Source organism: Neolamprologus brichardi, chromosome 1 (assembly GCF_056152115.1).
Source record: "Neolamprologus brichardi isolate AB-2024 chromosome 1, ASM5615211v1, whole genome shotgun sequence".
NCBI lineage: Eukaryota > Metazoa > Chordata > Actinopteri > Cichliformes > Cichlidae > Neolamprologus > Neolamprologus brichardi.
In genome coordinates, this window is record NC_142104.1 from 10,864,778 (window position 1) to 10,885,966 (window position 21,189).

Below are 21,189 nucleotides of genomic sequence, written 5' to 3' on the forward strand. Positions count from 1 at the left end.
ACTTTCCACTTTGCACTGAGGAAATGCACCCGTCCATTTTCCTCTGCTTATGCAATTTGGTTTGGGTGGGAGTGTAGTGGGGGTTGGAGGCAAAGGCACCCTGGACAGGTCAACAGTCTGTCACAGGGCTAACACAGACAAACAGATGGCCATTTACACACTCACACTCACACCTCTGGGCAATTTAGGATCACCAGCTAACCTAACTCCACTAACTATATGTCTTTGACTATGGCACAATGGAGGACATATATATACAATCAAAAATGAAAATAACTATAGCTATTCAAATGCAATACAATCTCCATAAAAATTTAATCCACAAATTAAGCAAACTAAAAAGCAACCACACACAGAGACACACACGTTAGCTTTTCTGAAGAGTGCACTGGTTGACACTGACTAAAGAAAGATTCTGATCCAGCTGACCAAACAGATTATACTTTGACCAAACCTTTACCTCTGGATTTACAGACAATAATTCAGAGGTAGATAAATAGAGAATAAACTCAAAGAACATTTCTCTTTGCTTTTAATTGCATGTAAATGTTTGTCAATGCCACTTATTTCCTACAAATGCAACCTAAAGTTGTGTGTTTGTATGTGTGTGTGTGTGTGTGTGTGTGTATGGTGTGATCATATGGTTCCAGTATCCTCACAATTCGTAAATGACCTTTTTATAGGTTTTACACTTTCCGAATAGCAACCATTTTAAAGGTAAGCAGCAGCTGTTTGTAGTGACTTCAAATGTGTGATCAAATAAAGACATTTTATAGCAACAATCAGAACAAACTGGGCTACATATCCCTTTATAAAACGAACAGGAAGTAATTTGTAGTAACAAAGATTTACCACAGGGTGGCAGTCTTTAAACACAGACTGCACTGCTTGATTTTCAAACCTGAACATCTCAATTAAATTTTATAATGTTTGACAGTTCAATGTGATGTCTGGAAGCATAAAGAACCCAACTTGGAATTTTCTGTGGCCTGATTCGATATACTTACTTTAAGAAAGAAGCAAGAATTAGCCTACAATCTTTCTTTAAATGGTGGCGAGTCCCAGGTATTTAAACCCCAGTGGCGCCTGCCCCTTATCTTAAAGCATGTAGTTATCCCGACTGGGCTTTCATTAAATCAGCAAAGATGCACAGGAAAGAACATCGGACACCAACTAGGGAGAAACAGAATGACAAACGGAACAACGTTGTCATCCCTTATATAGCAGCTTTATCGAAGAAACTTAGGAGAAGGTTTTTTGTTTTGTTTTGTTTTGTTTTTCCCGAGCACGTCATCCCAGTGCACTTCAAACCCAGCCAATGTTCAAATTTTTGGACAGAGAAGACAGATGGTCTGAAAGAGCAGTGAAAGAGGCCCACAACACAGGGGCTGGCTTACAACACCAACTGTCGGCTACCTACAGGGAAGTTTTGAGATCTCTTCTCAGGTGGCTCAACTCCCACTATCGTCTTGTGCCAGGTGACCCTGGACCATCACGCTAGGAAGACCATCTTATATGTGATACCCTGCAAATGGTTTTACCCAATATTGATGACAATTATTCCAAGTATACTGCCACAGTGGTGAATTAGATTTTTTCCGCTCCCACTCTACTGTACTAACCTTTTTATGAAGTAAAAAAAAATATTTGTTTAAAATTGATTTTTATTGTTAAAAAGCTCAAAGCAAGTACCTGAAATATGTCTATCTATATAGGCCTAATTGCGTTAATATAATTACTCACTATTTATCAATCCAAACAAAAATCACAGGTCGATTGCAAAACAGTTCTGTAGACAGTACCTTATGAAGTGCTGCATCCCATTCAAGTCTCATTCTGAGACTGAAGCATTCCACAAGTCATAAAGCCATTTGGCTTGTCTTGACTTCTTGTAGCTGATTTTATAATAGTCACAAACATTAGCAGAGCTTAACTACATACATAAGATAAATACAGAAGGATACACAACCACAGAAGTCTGTCACACATGATATTATACATCACTTTAGTGAGACTGTTAAGTAAAACAGCCTGCAAAATATCACAGCTATAGAAAGGTTATGTCATTTTCATGTAATAATGTGCCCCAGTCTTCACTTCTAGTGAAGCTTACCTGTTGAATGATCAGAGTATCTGACTCTGTGTTGGCTTTGGGAAACATTTTAGCATTTTTAAAGACACTTAAACATTTTCAGTTAAAGGCTATGTCCACACGTACCCAGGTATTTTTGAAAACGCAGATTTTTCTATGCGTTTGCACCTTTTGTCCACACGTAAACGGCGTTTTCGGTCACTGAAAACGGAGATTTCTAAAAACTCGGCCAGGGTGGATATTTTCTAAAACTCAGTTTTTGCATTTACGTGTGGACCAGAAAAACGGAGAAAACGCAGCTTCAAAGATGTGCGCCTTTTTTGACGTCACATTGTGCGCCACGTTATTGTTTCGATGAAATGAATTTCTACAATACTGTTACTGTTAATTGTACTCTCTGCAGTGTTTAAATGCTTACATATACACACACAGTTACTGTCCCTCCACACAAGACTTGGTTCTGCTTCTATGCCCCAGCTTTGTTTACTTTTTCCCACCAAGGCTTCTAGACTTCTGATTGGCCAACATTTCTACACGGTTAGGAATATAGCGCCACCTGCTGCTTTGGCATGTTCCTAGCAGCGTTTTCCTTCATTTCTGCCTTTACGTGTGGACGGGATTATTTTTTAAAACGAAAACGGAAAATCTCCGTTTTCAAAAATACCCGTGTACGTGTGGACGTAGCCAAAGTCACCCTTAATGCAGCCATGTCCTTAGGATTTATGAATCTATGAACAAAACTATACACTTCTACTGAAATACCATCAACATTTGTCATGATTTCGACTTGGCTTTGAAACTTTTTCTAAGCATCTGTGAAACATATGCTCGGAATTCAGCAGTCTGCAGTATTAGTTAGTATTAGTTTTGTCAAACTGAATCAAATATCTTCCCCAAGTAATAGAGGCTGGAGGAAAAGGCCAGCTGTTCCTAGGATGCACACGAGCACAAAAACCCATAGGAAGATCCTGTCGATAACCATGGCAACGTATTTCCAGTCATCTTGAACCTATGAGAGGATCAAGACAAAAAACATGTTCAGTGTTACAGCAATATTGTAATTCTTTATTTGAAAGCTGTATGACATTAAATGGCTTTAGCCTTGCTTTTTTGAGTACTCACCTCCTTTGCTTCATTCTGTAGTCTCATATTTTCTGCTATGTATTTGACACTCTCAATAGCTTCCCTGACCTCAGGAGAAAGAGACAGAAGAGGCATTATTCCTCCATCCAAAGACTCTGAGCTGGAGCATTGACTCCCCACTCCAACACCCACAGCACTGCCTCCACTCAATGCTCCTAGGCTGCTCAGTCCTCCACTCCCTCCTCCAGAATCTGCAGGCAACTTGCCGGTTCTCTTCTGCCAGCAGCAGTTGCAGCGGCCCTCACAGCACAAGAACCCAGAGCTAGGACATTTGATTGAATCTCCACCCAAGTTATTGAGATTGGAAAGCTCTGTGTTATTAAAAAGTCTTTGCCGGTTTGTTAAACTTGACACCACGCTGTTGGCAAGGGCCTGAGGTTTGTGCTGCTTTTGTAGAGTACCTAATGAATGAATGGCGCAGGATTTCGAATGCATCGTCTGAACACTGCCAGCCACAGTCACCTTCTCAGGATCTCTCTCTGGCCTGGTCATGAACATCACCCTGGGCAGCAGTTCAAGAAACACACGCTTTACCCAGCAGGGCATTGTATGTGTCTTCGGGGTGCGGTAGTGGACGTTCAACACAAAAACAGTAATGACAATAGAGAGAGTGACAAAAATCATGGTGAAGAGGAGGTACTCGCCAATCAAGGGTATCACTAGCGAGGTGGAAGGGATGGTCTCTGTGATGACGAGGAGGAAGACGGTCAAAGACAGCAGGACAGAGATGCACAGTGTTACTTTCTCACCACAGTCAGAGGGCAAGTAGAAGACGAGCACTGTGAGGAAGGAGATGAGGAGGCATGGGATGATCATATTGATTGTATAGAAAAGAGGGAGACGACGGATGTACAAAGAGTATGTGATATCAGTGTAGATCTCCTCGCAGCAGTTGTACTTAATATCATGTTTGTAACCAGGTGCATCAATGATCATCCACTCGCCTGTCTCCCAGAAGTCCTTGAGGTTAATAGTTGAGCCAATCAGCACCAAGTCGATCTTGGCTTTGTCATAAGTCCATGAACCAAATTTCATTGTGCAGTTTTGGTAATCAAATGGGAAATATGTGACATCAATCTTGCAGGAGCTCTTGAAGATAGCTGGAGGGATCCAGGTGACATCGCCATTGTAGCGAAGCAGGGCCTTTGTTTTGTCATCAACCTGGAAATCTCCAACTGCGCTGTAGAAAAAGACAAAAGAAGAGGGAGAATGGAACATTGAAAGGAAGGACAGTAAAAGACAACTGAGCCACTGAATACTAACCAGATAGATATAAGCAACTATTGAGTTATGAAAATATCAATTAAAAAGATGCCCTGGGGTTTCAGTAAATGCACCATGTGATGTTATGTATAGCTTCCCTAAGAATCTTCAAAAGAAGAAATGACCCATGCTGAATGAACAATGTAGATCGATAACATTTTGTTACTGTACAGACATCCTTTGCAGCAATAAACAATCAATGAAGACTCTGTGCCAGGTTTTTGTTATTATGCTCACTTGTTGTACAGCACAATGTCTGGCTTCCAAATCCTGTTGGACGGCACTCGGATAAACTCGACGCCTCCGAAATCTTTTGGGTTCCATTTAAGTTTATAGTCATTCCAGATCTGAGAAACAAAGCAGAAAAATTTCTTTTACATAAAAAGTCCGAGAATTAACAGGCATGAGTTTCAGAGTCAATTTGATGCATGTGTAAAGTGGTTTTAAATCAGTTTTCTGGAGATCGGTTTGGTTAGATTAAAGCTTGAAACAGAATGTGACAGTTCAATAATTACCGTACACCCTGTTCATTCAAAATGTTTTTAAACATATTTAATTGCTAGAGCATATTAATTACAAAAACCTCGGTATGTTAAAGAAACAACTAATACAAAGCAGCAGTTGGCGATATATCAAAAGAACTAGTCTATAGTCGTGTCACAGTAGGATTTTGACATGAATGGAAATGTCAGTAAGCCAGCATGTATCATAACAAGTATTATAGCCTATCTTTGTGATAAACTATAGTGAAAAACCCCACTGTTAGCCATGGAGGTGCGTGCTGAAAAGTTAAAAAAAAGTTAATATAATGAGTCCGAAAATGCTTCCTCCTGGTAATTATCTCTTGTCAGTTTTTATATGCATTTGCTTGCAAAATGCTCCACATAAAATAAAGAAATAATGTCATTATCTCCAAAGGTAGCACATAAACAGAGGATATATAGTACACGTGTGACTTGAATCACACTTTATAGTGTGTTTTATGGATCTTTTGAACACTGTTCATCAGGACAGCCAGTGATCCTCATGAGGCTCATGAAGCCAGTACATCAAAGCAACCCCAGAGAGCTGTAAAAAATTTGACTTAATTACAAAACAGTATGCATCCAGAGTGTATTGCAAGATGGGATGGAGAGCAGGAGAAATGTGTCTCGCCCCTGATGAGTATTTCCCAGAGACATGCTAAAAACAACAGACGACATTAACATAAGAGAAGCAATGCTCCAGCCCTGAACTCCAAAGAACAATTAAAGCTCAACATTTAGTAGAAGACTGACTCTGTCACAGATGTGTGCTTGCTCAGTACATGTAAAATTGGAACAGGAGACCCGCCCTACCTCATCTGACTCATTACTGGTTTATTGCACTATGCGGCATTGCGAAAAAAAAAGAAAAAAAAAGAAGAAAAAAAAAGCGGATAATCACTGAACTTTCACTTCCAGATTCACTTTAACTGTACGAGCCCATAATGGATGAATATTCCATATTCGGATATTCTAAATTTCTTAACTACTGTCAAATTATTTTTTTAAATGCAAATTGGTTATGAAATGTAAGTGCATTCAGTTTATTTGATTTTTTTGAAAGAAAATATGACCACATGGATCAATGTGTTTAAAAAGCTTCCTCCTATGAATAATTCAACCTGTCAGTCTAGCTCCAAAGAATCACGCATGACAGAAGGTTGGATCTAGACTTGATGCCCTTGCTCAAGGTCTGTTTGCACAGTCTTCAACAATAAACTTACATGTCTCAGCCACAGATTGGTCTCCATGATCTGATTGACTTCATCCTGAGAAGAGGGTAGAAGATAATAGATAATGAGGACACTGAAGCAAAGAAAACTAAGTACATGTTATTAATAAAGTTAAAACAGTAATAATAACTGTCACAGGCAATCATCCAATTCACTGCTGAGATTTTTGTCTGTGCTTCTGTAGCATCAGCGCAAAAGGTTTCAGAGATCTGCACCTGAGTCCAGCATGCCTGGAGCATAATACACATGACAGCTGGGGCTTGTAGGTCGCAGCCTTTAACTTTTATTTTTTTACTAGCAATTCAGTGATACAGCTGGAGCAGAGGGACTAAAGATGGGAGACAAAACAACTGAGGGTCAGATTTCTGTGTGACTTAGACCGTGAATGAACCAATCTCATGACTGAGCGCAAACATTAACCATTCATGTGACCATCTTGTATCCAGAATAGCTCTTAGATTCAATGGTTGACAGAAGGCTTTAGTTTAACCTCTTCTGAATACCTTTGGGAGAACAGTTATTTCATGTCACCTGGATAGATAAGACACACACTCTGTGGTTCATAATTAAATCACTCAAAATCCTAAAAGACACAAAATAATTTTTTGTAATCAAAATCAGACGATTAAATTAATATTTGCAGATTTTGTTTTAACAAGGATGCAGAACTGAATGTTGGCTGTAGATCATATACTACATCTACTATCTTTAGCAGAACAGCCTCTGAGACCAAAATACACAGAGCCACTACCTAGTGATCATGTGGTACGATCCCTGATTGTGAGATAATGTTAGGTTGCCCAGCCCATAAGGTATTGATGCTCTAAATTAGCTCATATAGCCATGTTTGAGTTGTTGAAGGTGAACCAAATGCTTCTGAGTTTGGAGCACCAGGTGTGCAGAGGGAATAACAGTTATCCATCAGCACTCTAGCTTGGCTCGCTACTTTAAATGAGTTAAGGATCATGTAACAAAATATCTCTCTCTCCATATCATCATTGTCTGGTCAGACAGATCTTTAATATTTATTTAGATCCTTTGAAAAAAATAAAAACACCTTGTTTGCACAGAGGCAAAAGAAGATGCATAAGGTGTCACATCATGGTTACTAGTTTATACACAGTGAAATAATGTTACCTATTTTTGACCGGCATTTTCTTTCTGTTAGACCATTATAACACCAAAGTATTGTTTGACATAAAGGGTTAAAAGAGAGCAATGTGTGCAATAAGGGTAACAATAAAAGAAAAAAGAGGCAAACACTAAAAAAAATATTCCTTAAAAAAGCAAATAAATAGTACATTCTGTATTTCCAAACAATTTATTGTGTGAAAGAAGCTGTATTGCTTGCCAAACAGTTCTTTGTGATGCTTATTATCACCACCTGCGCTCGACCTGTCTGCGTCAAGGGACATAGTCGTCTGTCTGGAACGGCAGTCTGCAGTCAACAAACTCTAGCAGAGAAATCTAGGAGTGCCCATCTGAAGAGGCAGTGACTGAGTGATAGGGGGTGCCTGAGAGGTACTCAGACAGCTGACATTTCCCATCTTGTCTTGGCCAGAAAAACAGCTCAATTGTCAGCCCTTTCATCTAGGTCCCAGGGGCTACTGTGTAACGTGAGAGGGTATCTCAAGCTTATGATACGGTGTCTAAATTACCACCTTCCCCTAAATTTTGTTTCAGTAAAAGTCTGCAAAGCAGCACACAAACTATATCTTTGAGATGTAAAAACACAAGTTTTAAGCCTTGTATACACACAGATCTTCTACAATTTCTACTCTTTATAGGCGAGAGTAATCTAAGGTCATGTTTATTAAGCAGAGTGATATTTGTTTTATAGAGGTGAAATAGCTGCCCCATAAATCACAAACACTCCGGGCATGAGCTCCGACACTGAGGAAAAACATTTGCTTGCTACTTACCACTTTGACCAGCTGTGACATGGACACCTCAAACTGCACAATGACTGGATCAGACACATTTTCCACTGGCCGTATATACTGGTTGTAGTTGGAAAATATCCCAGAGAAGAGCTTATGCTCTGCCTCTGAACATGTGCCTCCTGGACAGGAGCACAATGTCAGACATGGGAATCTCACTGCATATTTAAATAATTATACAGTTTAACTGTGATCTATTTTTTTTCTGCTTTAAATTTTACTCTCAATTTGACAGTTTCACAACCTTTTTTGTCATTTTTTACTTTCAAGTTCTTTTCTTTCTAACTTGAGTGATGAGATTTCATTTGGCATCATTCTTAACACAGTATGTCTCTTACAGAGAACAGCAACTACAGCAACATATTACTGTTATCCTGATTATATAAGATTAAGGATTTGTACACATGCATGATTCCTTGATGCACTGCAATAAATTTTACATAACCCAATAGACGTAGCCTTCAAAAATAATTAGATCTATTGCTCTTTTTTTTTTTTACATTTCCCTAAAGCAACAAGTAAGTAGATTTCATGCTACCAGCCTCTTACTCACCTGACAGAAGACACAGAAAGAAAGCACAGGGACCAGATAAGAAGTGAAACCTGGTTTTCATCCTGTTCAAATTGACAAATGCCAGATAATTCCAGGGTCAGCTGCAGCAACGATCCACGGAGCACACAGGAGGAAAGTGGAGGAATAAGAGCTCGTCCGCATCACCCGACAGAACGAGCGAGCAGAGGGAGCGAGCGAGTGAGGGAGGCAGAGCCACACAGAGGCATACAACCAGTCACAGTCAGGAGCCATGCACTGCAAAAATAATAATACAAAATATGCAGAATATAGCGACTTAATCGAGTAAAACAGGGGTAAAATGTTGAGTGGTGCAAATTTTTCACCTCCAGTCACACCATTGGTTGTTCAGCTTCCCAAGACTTAATAGCCATTGTCCTTCATGTCTGACACACAGTCACATCACCCCAAACAGCAACAGATCCAACTGAAATTATCTCTCTGGAAATATGTGTATTTATTTATTCCATGAGTTGACACCCCCCCCCCCTCCCCCACCCATTCTGTGCCAGTTATATAACAACAGTTAAATCACAATCAGATGAATTTTGTTTAGTTAAAAAACATTTTATGTCATGTTTCTGTCATGTCTGGGCGCTGTGAAGCAAACATTTTTGGCAGACAGTTGACCCAGGTGGTGTTCACACAAATTTTCCCCTCACAGACTTTCATATCGAATTAACAAGCTACATTCAAGCAAGTTCAATAGCCTCTGTGCCGCTGGGTTTGAGTTTGTCAGATACTCAGTTGGGATAGAGTTCTGTCCTTCATTTTTTTTCCTTCTTCTTCTTTCTAGCTGTCCAGATTTGTTGTATTTTTCATTTTGCCCAGCTGTGTTTCCCAGTGGGTCTGTCATTCAGACCTTCTTTTCAGCTGACCTCTAACCTCCTGTATATACTTTGAGATGAATGAATTTATATCAGGGCCAGGGATACTGTTTGATTTCATTTCAGCTTTTTTTGGTTTCAATGGAAAGAAAAGTGAGTCCTGGGAATTAATACAGGATTATATAGTATATTTTCAAGTGACCTTCAGAAAGTTTTATTCAGGTAGAGCAGAATTTGTACACATTCTACACATAGAAAGCTTTAACCAAGGCTTGGGTAATTCAACAAATCATCTTTAATGATAAATATCTCGAAATCAGTCATAAACTAAATCAGTTTATTAAAAAAAAACAGACTGAAGTTGAATTTAAGAATTCAAGAGTGGATCTTTGCCTTTTTGAGGACTGCAGTGTATTAAATCCTCTTGGGAGACACAAGCATTAAAATAAATACTCTGCTAAATATATTTGCATATACCAGTTATGTATCCTAATGACAAAAAACTGCTGACATAAGGCTTGGGAATGATTGTTGAAAACAAAACTCCTGCAGTTTTTTTTCTTTGGTCTGAACCAGAAGAAATATTTTTTATGGATATGTGCCGTGGAATTGCAACATCCCGCTTCAATAATAAATGGAAGTTAACAGGCGCATGAAAAAAACAGTTAACCATTTGGAAAAACTGTAAACTAAGATTAAAATAAAGCCAGTCGATCCATAAACACAGATGTTTATTGCTATCTCTTGATTTACATGCATGGCTCACAAAATACTCAAAGTCTGCAGAACCTTTAATGAGCACACTCAGCGCTGTTTAGTGAGCTGTAAGCGTTGTGTCGTTTCATTTGTGTGTTAGTGTAGGTTGCGTTTGTCTGCTTTGTTTTATTCCATTTATGTGTGTGCTAACAATTGCCCATCTGTAAAAATGAGCACTTATCAAAGATTTGGTGCTTTTAGTGTCAATGCACACATGAGCCTTCATATTACTGCAGCATGAAACAAACTAATTCTAGAGTATCTCTTTTTTTTTGTTTATTTAGACCCTTGATATATATATAAATTTAGGAGAAATAGTTACTAACAGTTACATGTCAGTGCTATGGAGTGGCTATGGAAAGTACCACAATAAAGACCAGCTCTAAAAGTTTTGTTGTGTCAGTATTTTTTTGCGTTGTCTTGCTTTTTTTTGCACTGAGAGTGAACAACTGTTTTATCTATATGATAAACCATCCTAACTTGCTCACCCTAAATGAACTCATTGGCTCTGATCTTTATCACCAGCAGTACAGATTAAATAAGCACATTGGCAAAACCCTGACATCTTTAAGACTTTATAGGCAATTTCATGCATTTAATCAAACTAAAAGAGCACACAGCTCTTTATTGTATTTCAGTGACACAGTAACACAGATGACAGGTCACACTACATCTGAGAGCAGTCATACAGTATATTTATCACATTATGTATATTACTGCAACAGTTCAGCATACTTCAGTGCAGTGAAAGCTACACTCAGTCCAACTCTGCAGACATCCTTTGAAGAATTAGCGGCCTAAGAGAAACAACCTCAGTGTAATAATGCTGCATTTTAACATATGCAAATGTAACTATTCCTTAAAATATTGGGTGATTTATTGTTTTAGGGCATATTGTTTTAAATACTATATGATAATAAGTGGCTTTTATTTATTTTGTACCATACCTTACATGTTTACAAGTACTTTATCAAACCCTCTGGGTACGATTTGGCACAGACGACATTGTATCAGTGATTCTGTTACCTGCCAGCACAGTGCTAAGCAAAAACTAAAAAGACATCAAAATTTTTACTAGCCTCTATACCCTCATACATAATATTGTCCTAATAGCACAGTTTCTTATGAAAACCCTGAAGTAGCTCAGTCTTTCTGTACGAGGATCAAATGCGAGGAATGTCCGAACTGGGCACATGGTTGGCAACAATCTGACTCTGGAAAAGAGGCTGGAGAAACAGGCCCAGGGTTCCCACCACACACACTATCACAAAGATCCACAGAAACAGACGATCCACTACCATGGCCACATACTTCCAGTCCTCTATAACCTGCAAAAACACAGAAATCAATAAAATAATTTCAGTTAGTCAATGTACATGGTTCTTCATGCTGATATTTTTTTCAAAGTATAATATTGCAGAGCAGTAAGATTAATTAATACTGATAGAACGTGTTGAAATATAGAAACCAAATGAAGACAATAAATTAAAAAAAAGCAAATGCTTGTTAGTTTTAATGGAAAACATTATATTCTATAAAACATTTCTTCATGCATTTCATGCAACAAGGTAAAACCCTTAAAGGATCGGTCTCCATAGTGCTGCATTCTGTACATTGGAATATCTATTGACCCTTTCACCTCATCATCAGTGCTGTCCGTAGTGGTTTTTGAAACGAGCTATTTCTCATTCCTGGTTTCCTCCCTATTGATCTGTTATTGATTTGCTGGTATCTATTGATTTGAAGGGAGAAAGTGAATGATAAAATCAAAATCTGCCTTCAGTTTGGTGAGTTACAGCCACTACTTAGGGTTAGTAGTTTTCTCTCCTACACCTCAAGCGTCCTGGAGTGTGAGGAAAATGTTATAATTTGAGTACAAATGGCTGTGACCCAGTTTATTGTGACCAGGCTACGTGCTGGCATCTGACACCTGATATATTATATATAACAACAACAAAAAAAAGCAAACCACCTAATTAGTTCCATATTCTGTTTACCTCACCTAATGAATGAATTGGAGGTAGACTGCAATTAGCTTCATAATAAATGTGGTTGAACTAACGTTATTTCCCCAGGCAAAACTGGTGATAGCAATAATGGCACTGTAGACAGATTGATGGTGATGCTATTCCCACAACAGAGGCCCATCAGGACCATCATGTTATTCCAATAAAGAGAATAACAAATGCATGAGTCTTTCTATCACATGAAATCTAAGCATCCACTTCACATACAAAGATTAGTATAAACTAAACTTATAAAGTTATATTTATCTGCATGTAAATTCTGTGTCATTTGTTCCAAAAGTAACACGCATATGTGGACTGTCAGAAATGTCACCTTTATATCACTCTTTTTGTTAGCATTATAAACCCATGCTGTGAACAGATCAATATCTAGATAGGTTAGCTTAGTTAGTCAACAAATGGATTTCTGAGGTCTACGCCTGCATTATGATTTATGGTGTATGTTTTTTCACCTTTTTACTCTCCTGATTAAGAATGTTTTGAAAAAAGGACAATATAAAGCTCTTCTAGATGCCGACAACAAAGACGCTCAGCTGGTTATTAAATGCTGAAATGTTAGCAGACTCAAAACAAAACCTCAACTCAGTTAAAAACATCACATTCCGTTGCGCATCCACATCAGTCAAGTTTCTCCACAGGTTGCCTTGTCACTGTTGCACTGTTGTTGCTCGTGACATCTTTACAGCGCAGAGCTTACAACCGATTGTCTCTTTTATGATATTAACATATGCAACCAGAGTAAACTTAAAAACTTCACCTTATTTGTAAATTTCTTTGTAGGTAGATATTTAAACTTTAGGGCCCAAGTTGTTTACTTCTGCTGCCACACATGGTAAGCTAAGCTAATTGCCTTCTGGGTCCAGCCCAAATGTTAAACTCTGGGGATTTTAAAGAAAAATCTAATAAGATCCTAAATGCACAAGTTTAGAGCAAAAACTATGCTTACAGTCTGGACCCAAAATAATTGGTCTCTGTCGCTGGCTAAGTTATGAGTCCATGACAAAGTATTTTCTGTATTATTTTTAATAATTCATCAGGTTAAGTTGATAAAGTTTGCATTCTAATGGGGGAGGCCTTTGAGTAACAGCTGGATTGCCAATACATACAGTAACTGACAGCAGACGTCTGCTAGGCTTCACCTGAGTTAAGCTGAGACATTGAACTTGACCTTTTGTGTTAGAGCCTTGTTGATCCTTTTTAATTACACTATCATGACTCTTAATTGTACAAGGAAAATATCTTTTTATATAAATGGTAAGACAGCTGTAGAACTGGCAAGTACTAAGCATGCTTATGCTTAATATTTTAAGGCTCACAAGGGACTGCACAATACACACTCAAAAAGCCAACGAGTTATACTGTATACATATTGCTATAGTAATAAATATTAAAATAGCTACAGTCACTATATAGAATATGAAATAATAGCCAGGTGAAATTTGTGCTACAAAAAGTATACATACACTCTGATCATCATCATCTCCCATCATGTGCTCAGCCACAAAGCACACCCCATTCACTGCCTCCTGGATATCAGCAGCCCAGTCTGAGTTGTCCCTGTGTTGGAAGTCCTGGGTGGATGTGAAACTAGTGGGAAGGAAATCAGTAGAGCGCTGCTCTCCCTTCCTATAGGAGTGACTGTATCCTGCTGGAGGAGTTATATTTTTGTGTCCTGGTGTAGAGAAGGCAGAGTCTGAAGACAGCAGCGCAGAAGCTGACATGGTGATATCTGTCTTGGATGCAACTGGATATCCCAAGCCCAAAATGGTTCTTTTAGCTCTTAAGCATCGATGCTGACGCAATCTTTGGCGTGCAGACTTGTTATGAGGGCGCCTCATGAAGAGTAAGGCAGGCAATTTCTCAAGAAATATCAGCTTGACCCAAGAAGGCATGGTATGGGTGCTAGGAGAGCGGTGGTGCACGTTGAGCACGCACACACTGGTGATGATGGAGAAGGTCACCAGGACCATGGTGAACATCAGGTATTTGCCAATCAGGGGAACATCTAATGATGTTGGAGGAACAATCTTTGAGATTAAAAGCAGGAACACGGTGAGGGCCAGAAGTACAGAAATGCACAGGGTCATCTTCTCTCCACAGTCTGAAGGCAAGTAGAAGACTAGAATGGCCAAAGAGGTGATCAAAACACATGGAATGATGAGGTTTATGGTATAAAAAAGTGGCTTCCGCTTAATGATAAAGTCATATGTCAGATCCACATAAGTGGGATCCAGAGGGTTGACAGTCCGTCTCCCTGGCAGAGCTAAGATATCCCACTCTCCACTGGGAGTAAAATCATCCATACTAGCCATCTCAGACTTTAAGATCAGGTCAATCTCTGTGTGGTCATATGTCCAAGATCTGAACTTGAGAGTGCAGTTCTGCTGGTCAAAGGGAAAATGTTTGACTTCGATTTTACAGGCGCTTTTATAGATAGCCGGAGGAAGCCATTCGATGCTGCCGTTGAAAAGGACGATGACATTAGTGAACACCGTTACCTCATAGGTTCCGTCAGCACTATGAGAACAAGAGGAAATAGAAAGAAAACAGCATATAAATTGGCCTTTAAAGCTATAATTATCAAAATTATAGAAATTTATGGTAAAGCTATTTTTAATAATGTGTAATAGTGGCATTAATTATTTTTAATAAGAAGATAATTGTTAAAGATTCAGTTAATCACTAAAGCAAATGCATAGACATTCATTAATGCAGAAAGCCAGTAAATATATTGATAGAGGACAGAAACCAGGAGGGTGAAAACATGAAATATAACTCTATGATATGACTGACTTTTCACTTTTTTTCACTTTATTTATTCATTTTACAATAACGCTGTTACAGTTCCATCCAAAATGTTTGATAAGGGCATCAGAGGATATTTACAAGTATTTTACAAATTAATAATATCTTTTTTATTTAACACCAGCAATGTGCAGACAGAAACTCTCCTCAAAATACAAACTGAGAAGTCAGCCGAGCTTACTTGTTGTACAGGACAATATCCGGAAGCCACACATGTCTGGAGGGAATGCGCAGTTTGACAATACCTTCATACTGTGCAGGATCCCATGACAACCTGTAGTCCACCCAGTGCTGGAGAGACAGAGGGACCCAAGCATTCAGTGCACTTTCCCAATAGCAGTTCATTTATAATTACATGCTACATTATCTGTAAATTATGTTTGGGGCACAATTACAGAAGCGGTTTGTTCCACATAGAGAGAGGAAGAATGGATACGGATACGATTCAAGTTCAAGATGAAGGACATTTAACACACATTCTCACTCAGTACAAGACAAAATGCTTCATCACACCTACCTGAGTGAGCCAAACATTTGTGGTCATGATCTGTTCCCTTTCATTCTGAAAATGAAATATTAGGGGAAAATTACCTATATTGGTAATACAAGTTTAAGACCCAGACACTGGCCCTAGAGAAGTAGGAACTCGTGTATGACATTTACTCTTTTTATATTTTTGTTTTATTTAATTAAAACATGAAGAGCTGAAGACCTATTGGGGTATAATAATATTTAAACAAAAACTGGAAATTATATGCTTCTGCAATTTTATTTAAAAAATAAAGAAAGTCCTATACTGATTTGAGTCATGGTTGGACCTTCCTGTTTACTGTCATGTTTACTCTGGCATCTGGTTAAAAGTAACCTTTAAAAAAAGAACTGCACTGAAACACTCCTTTCATCTCAGATTGCTTGTTAACATGTTTTTGATTGCACTGTCATCAAATTGCCGTGACATACACTTCCAATAAAGTGACACCAAATGGTAATTACCCCAAGGGGTACAATGCAAACTCATAAACAGAAGCCGTGAACGAGCCTTGCTGCTTTAGTCTGCAGCTGGGAGGACCCTCCACTGTAAATCAGAGAAGAGCCTCTATCACTGTGGCCAAAACAGTTTTATGGCCCCTTTTAATCCAATGTGCTGAAGTTTCAATCTGGACATGACAGAGGCAGACATCACGGCTGACCAGATCTATCCTCAGCTTCATCCATCCATTTAGAGCTATGGCTCTTCAGCAGAGCTTGCTCTTTAATTAACTACTTCCTCAAAGCTCTTTTTTTTTGTCTCTTGCTGTGTGCTTTCTATTCATCTTTCACACTTAATTTCTCTTTATATCCTGTTGTGTCACCATCACAAAGTCTCTAACATAGAAATGTAAATATGTATACATACTTCTTAACAATAGGCTAGAGTACACACTTACCACACTGATGAGCTGTGCCAGAGACACTTGCAGCTTTACTGTGACTCTCTCGGTTCTGTTGACAGCTGGGCGAATGAGGGGATTGTAGCGATCTTTTCCCAGCAGCCAGTTCATGAGCCGCTCTTCGGAGTCAGCGCTGCTGCTACCTGGTGACATCACACTTTTCTTCAACATTTATGTACACACATCCACCTCATCTCTGTCCAGACAACTTAATCCCAATAAAATGGAGAGACTATAATCTCAAACAGAGATTGGAAAATAATCTTTAACAGCTTTAGATCAATAATAAAGAGGAATGAATGAGATCACATTTTTTTTAAATACTTATATTTTATAAAGATATATTACATTATAAATAATCTACAATATACAGTGTAATACACAAATCAGTTAAAGACAAAAATACCTTATTTAAATTAAGACTACATTGTAGTAGGAAATGGGCATTTTAGGTGAAAAGAGAGATTCATTTTTCTCTATTATTGTTGTGAATAGCCAGTACTTTCAGTGTACAGTATTTAGAAACAAAACATAGAAAAAAGAAGTGTAAATCGAAAGATTTCTTTTAAAACTGTGTTAAAAGCTTGTATTTTTAAGTTTGTTAGGTTTCTATAAAACCTCACACATGAAAGCTACACTGTTTAATGGGAAGTTGAAGATTTGGGATGTGATTGGTTTTGTGTTTTTAGTAAAAGTGCTTGAACTGATGGTGCCACAATACACAATCTACCACCCTGGCATGAACACACTTACTATATATATTGTTAGATACCTTCCAGCTTTAACACTAATCTAACCACACTCCTGTTTTTTGTTTTTTGGGGGGGTCTTTTTGGATTAACATGACTTAAGTACTTGCTTAAACTCTGAAATTCTAAGCGAGATAAATGAGGATTGCTTCAGTCACAGCACAGCATGTTTAATTTTTAAGGAAGGTAGAATTACACATCTGTGGGTTTGCTTTAAGCAAACATGAAGCAAAAGCACAATTATTAACACCCAAATATGTAAACTAGGAAGGTTGGGGTTTACTGGAAATTACATAAAAATGTCACAAAGTCCCAAAAAGTCATTTCCCAAAAAGGTAATCACATTTTGTAGAAGGGCAGATATTTTCACAGCATGTTAATAACTGTGCTTTTGTAACAGCTTTGCTTAAAGCAAACCACAAATGTGTATTTTAAGCAAAAATAAACTATGAATTCCAACACATGAACTCAGCCTTCACTCCTATTCCTGATAAATAATGTCTAAGTAAAGTGTGAAGGCAAGGCTGATTAAAACAGATGGTCAGTTCTCTTCTGAAGCAGAAAGGATACGTGTAAGACTAGCTCGTCTATTTTCTTTACTTGCAGCTGGTTATTGATGTCCCCACAAGGTTTGGAGTTGCTGACTTGACTTATGTGCAGCGAATGCTCTAGGAAAGCAAGACTTGTACTAATGTGCTCATTGAAGAAAACTTGTTGCTTTTATCACTAACTACAAGGGCAAAATTCATGGTTCAAATAGTAAGTCTTTGCGTTTATTTTTCATAAAATGTAGTCAGATATTAATAAAAGCCACAAAAATATATCTGCCTAAACTGATAGCTTACAATGGCTGGTAATTCATCGAACACACTGACTAATCATTAACATTCAGGGCAAGAAAAAGTATTTGCACTTCTGTGCTGATTACTTCTTCTAAGGCTTATTGGGAGTTCGGTTTTTCACAGCACTTTAAAAGAGGCATTATAGGGATACACAAAGCTGGAAAGTCTACAAAAGCTGTTCTAAAGACCTGAGCATTCAGTTATTGACAGGTAGATAAATGGTCTACAAATGGTATTCTCCTTAGGAGATCCTAAGGAGCAAAGATTGCACCAAATGTGAAAAAACAGTAGCAGCAAAAAAATCAATAAAATACAGAAATCTCCACTCGAATAAAAGACTGCCACACTACTCTCAAAATAATAAAAAACAGTTTTAAAACTTTACACCTCTTAACAAGATGGCAAACACTTATCTGGAAATTTAACTGAGACAATGTCACCAATGAGAGCAATGAGACAAAGTTTACATTTTCTTTGGAGGAAAAAATGTGCACCACAATCATGGTGGAACACTTCATGATTTGGGATTTCTTTATTATCCTATCCTATCCTTTGTTCAAGATTTTTAGGTGAATGTCAGGGCAGAAGTTCATGACCTGAAACTCAGTGTGGGTAATGCAACAAGACAGTGAGCCTAAAACAGAATGATGGAGAAAAAAAATCCATATTTTGGAATAGTAAAATCAAAGCCCTGACCCGACCTTAATCCAACTGAGATGCTGAGGGCTGACCTAACAAGGGCTGTTAAAACATCCTAGAAATACAGCTGCACCAAACAGCATTGTAGTGACATATTGTCCAAAATTCCTCTCAAAAGTCTCATAAACAGGGTCATTTTTTGTTAACCTGAATTGCAAATAAACAGATAGACCTGTAGAAAAGATTTAGGTATATGTCTCGTAATAAATTACAAATAAATAAGCCCACTTTTACACTTTTCTTATGCAATATTATTCTAAGAATTAAGTATAAATTAATTGACTTTTGTCCTGAAAATTCAGAAAGTCTCTTGCTGTTGTTACATGATGTGTTTAATAACGATATTGAGAGCACAAGGGTACATGGTTTATTAGTTTAGGCACTTTATGTGTAGCCAGTTCAGCAATCCTTTTCCAAGACTTTTTCTTGCAGCTACATGTGATGACGGTGTGTGGTTTTAGAAACAGTATCCAGCTGTGTGTGTCATCATCAACTCACAGACTCCTGCAGCTTTGCAAGGTGTGGCGTAATATCAGTCTATCCCCCACAGGTCATTGAATAATACCATGACTGTGCCTTTATCAGACACTCGACCAAGATCCTATTCACCACAGCAGGACTTCCATACCACCACTGAGCAGATGGTATGTGGTTCAAAGTTCTTGGAAGCCAAACTCAAACAAGTTCCTTCTTCCTCAGACCTAAAGACTGCTTGAGCCAGACCAACTGTCGGCAGCTGCTGTGAATAGCATCTAAAGTGTGTATGTGCATGCAGGTTTAATGTGGGAAATTAATAGTGTTGACGCTACACTGATTGAAAATGAGGTCAGGCATGTTAAACAAATTTGTAAGCTGTTTTGGAGTTGATAAAGGTCATTTGGTGCAGCACACCTTTAAAACCCATTACTTTACATTGTAATGGAGTTGGAACCTTGATCTAATCAGTTTAAAAACAACAGCAACAACAAAACGGAGAGCCAAAGACAGCTGTGGTTTATATACTATTAGATATGACATAATATACTAATATGATATAAATGGCAAGAAGGGGGGGGGGGGGGGGGGGGGGAAGCATTTTGTTTCTAGGACACACTTAAAGAATTATCTCATAAATGCAATAATATGGCGCCAAATCCTGTAACATAAAGTGTGAACCAAAAATATTCGATAAATAATTGTTTCCTATAATTCTCTAATGTTATAATTGTTTAAAAAAAAAACAAAAAAACGACCTTACTGCATGGATGGTACTGGTTGTGACCCCCAAACCAGGTATTTTAAAACAGATAGATAGATAGATAGATAGATAGATAGATAGATAGATAGATAGATAGATAGATAGATAGATAGATAGATAGATTCATATCATATTTCAGCTACATTTAAAAATCTTAGCTATCTATGTCTTCTACAGAAATATTGGTTTTTAAAAAATAATCAAAAGGTGACTTGAAAATAGCCTAAACGAGTTTATGCATTGAAAATTCTACTTTTGGACAATAAAAGCATACACTCTTTTGTAGTTTCCTCAACAGGGAGATACATTTGGCGGTGACGCACACACAGTAGCAAGTGTTAAATATTTTAAATTGCTACTTAAGTCACAGAAATGAAAGGGGAAAACACACTTACAATGAATCAAAGGCAGAAGATAAGCGAGGATCGAGAGTGCGCGACTCATGTTTACGGTACCATCTGGTCCGTCGTCAGTGATGAAGACTCAAAGCTGCGCTGTTCCGTAGCAAAGCTTTCGGACATGCCGGATTCTACAAGCGTGAGATTTAGTCACTTTATCATCACAGCGCGGTGTCTCCTGTCACATAGTGAAGTTCTTTCGTAACAATCCAGCTTTGAAATCCACTAAAGCCCCCATTTGGGACCACAGCGGCAACTAGGACTTTGCCCTCCGCCAAAAAGGATCAACCTGCTCTAGTGCGCTGCTGCTCTCACTTGCAACTCATCCAGATCGCCTGTCCTGTGCCGCTGCCTGTAACCGATCTGTGATCAGTTACTTCAAGTTTACACCAGCTCTGGAGCGATTTCAGATAATAGGTAATTAGAGGGCAGTTATATTGAACCAGTAATGTCAGCATAACGACCCAAATGTATTTATTTAATCTCTGTTTCACCTGCGCCCTAATTAATAGGCTCCATGTTAGTCAGTATCTCCGCGAATTACAGGAAAAACATACTCAAAGAAACCTTTTTTCATCTTTTAAAGATTAAAGCTTTTCCGCAGACAGAAGCATGAGGGGAAAATAGGCTGATTTCAGCATTCACACCTATGTG

At 38.3% G+C, this 21,189-nt stretch overlaps 2 protein-coding genes across 2 annotated transcripts; both read right to left on the reverse strand.

Moving 5' to 3' along the window:
* Nucleotides 1-1,745: 1,745 nt before the first annotated feature.
* On the reverse strand, nucleotides 1,746-8,911 carry chrna3 (cholinergic receptor, nicotinic, alpha 3). Its single transcript, XM_006779809.2, has 6 exons — nucleotides 8,748-8,911; nucleotides 8,177-8,316; nucleotides 6,246-6,290; nucleotides 4,736-4,845; nucleotides 3,215-4,415; nucleotides 1,746-3,101 (listed from the first exon to the last, which is right to left on the reverse strand). Exons 1-6 carry the CDS (start codon nucleotides 8,806-8,808, stop codon nucleotides 2,973-2,975), a joined length of 1,686 nt encoding a protein of 561 aa, XP_006779872.1. The 5' UTR covers nucleotides 8,809-8,911; the 3' UTR covers nucleotides 1,746-2,972.
* A 1,430-nt stretch (nucleotides 8,912-10,341) lies between these two features.
* On the reverse strand, nucleotides 10,342-20,810 carry chrnb4 (cholinergic receptor, nicotinic, beta 4 (neuronal)). Its single transcript, XM_006779810.3, has 6 exons — nucleotides 20,533-20,810; nucleotides 16,608-16,753; nucleotides 15,698-15,742; nucleotides 15,362-15,471; nucleotides 13,839-14,892; nucleotides 10,342-11,676 (listed from the first exon to the last, which is right to left on the reverse strand). The coding sequence occupies exons 1-6, from the start codon at nucleotides 20,579-20,581 to the stop codon at nucleotides 11,512-11,514; spliced, it is 1,569 nt and encodes a 522-aa protein (XP_006779873.3). The 5' UTR covers nucleotides 20,582-20,810; the 3' UTR covers nucleotides 10,342-11,511.
* Nucleotides 20,811-21,189: the final 379 nt, after the last annotated feature.

What these genes read in the sequence shown, in the direction of transcription:
- chrna3 (XM_006779809.2), bottom strand. Translation starts at nt 8,808, where the DNA reads ATGAAAACCAGGTTTCACTTCTTATCTGGTCCCTGTGCTTTCTTTCTG. An exon ending in TGTCACAGCTGGTCAAAGTG is followed by an intron (nt 6,291 to 8,176) that starts GTAAGTAGCAAG and finishes CCCTCTTCTCAG; the next exon opens with GATGAAGTCAATCAGATCAT. An exon ending in TACAGAATGAAGCAAAGGAG is followed by an intron (nt 3,102 to 3,214) that starts GTGAGTACTCAA and finishes ATCCTCTCATAG; the next exon opens with GTTCAAGATGACTGGAAATA.
- chrnb4 (XM_006779810.3), bottom strand. Translation starts at nt 20,581, where the DNA reads ATGAGTCGCGCACTCTCGATCCTCGCTTATCTTCTGCCTTTGATTCAT. An exon ending in GATATTGTCCTGTACAACAA is followed by an intron (nt 14,893 to 15,361) that starts GTAAGCTCGGCT and finishes TTGTTCTCATAG; the next exon opens with TGCTGACGGAACCTATGAGG. An exon ending in GAGATGATGATGATCAGAGT is followed by an intron (nt 11,677 to 13,838) that starts GTATGTATACTT and finishes GTGTTTTTGCAG; the next exon opens with GTTATAGAGGACTGGAAGTA.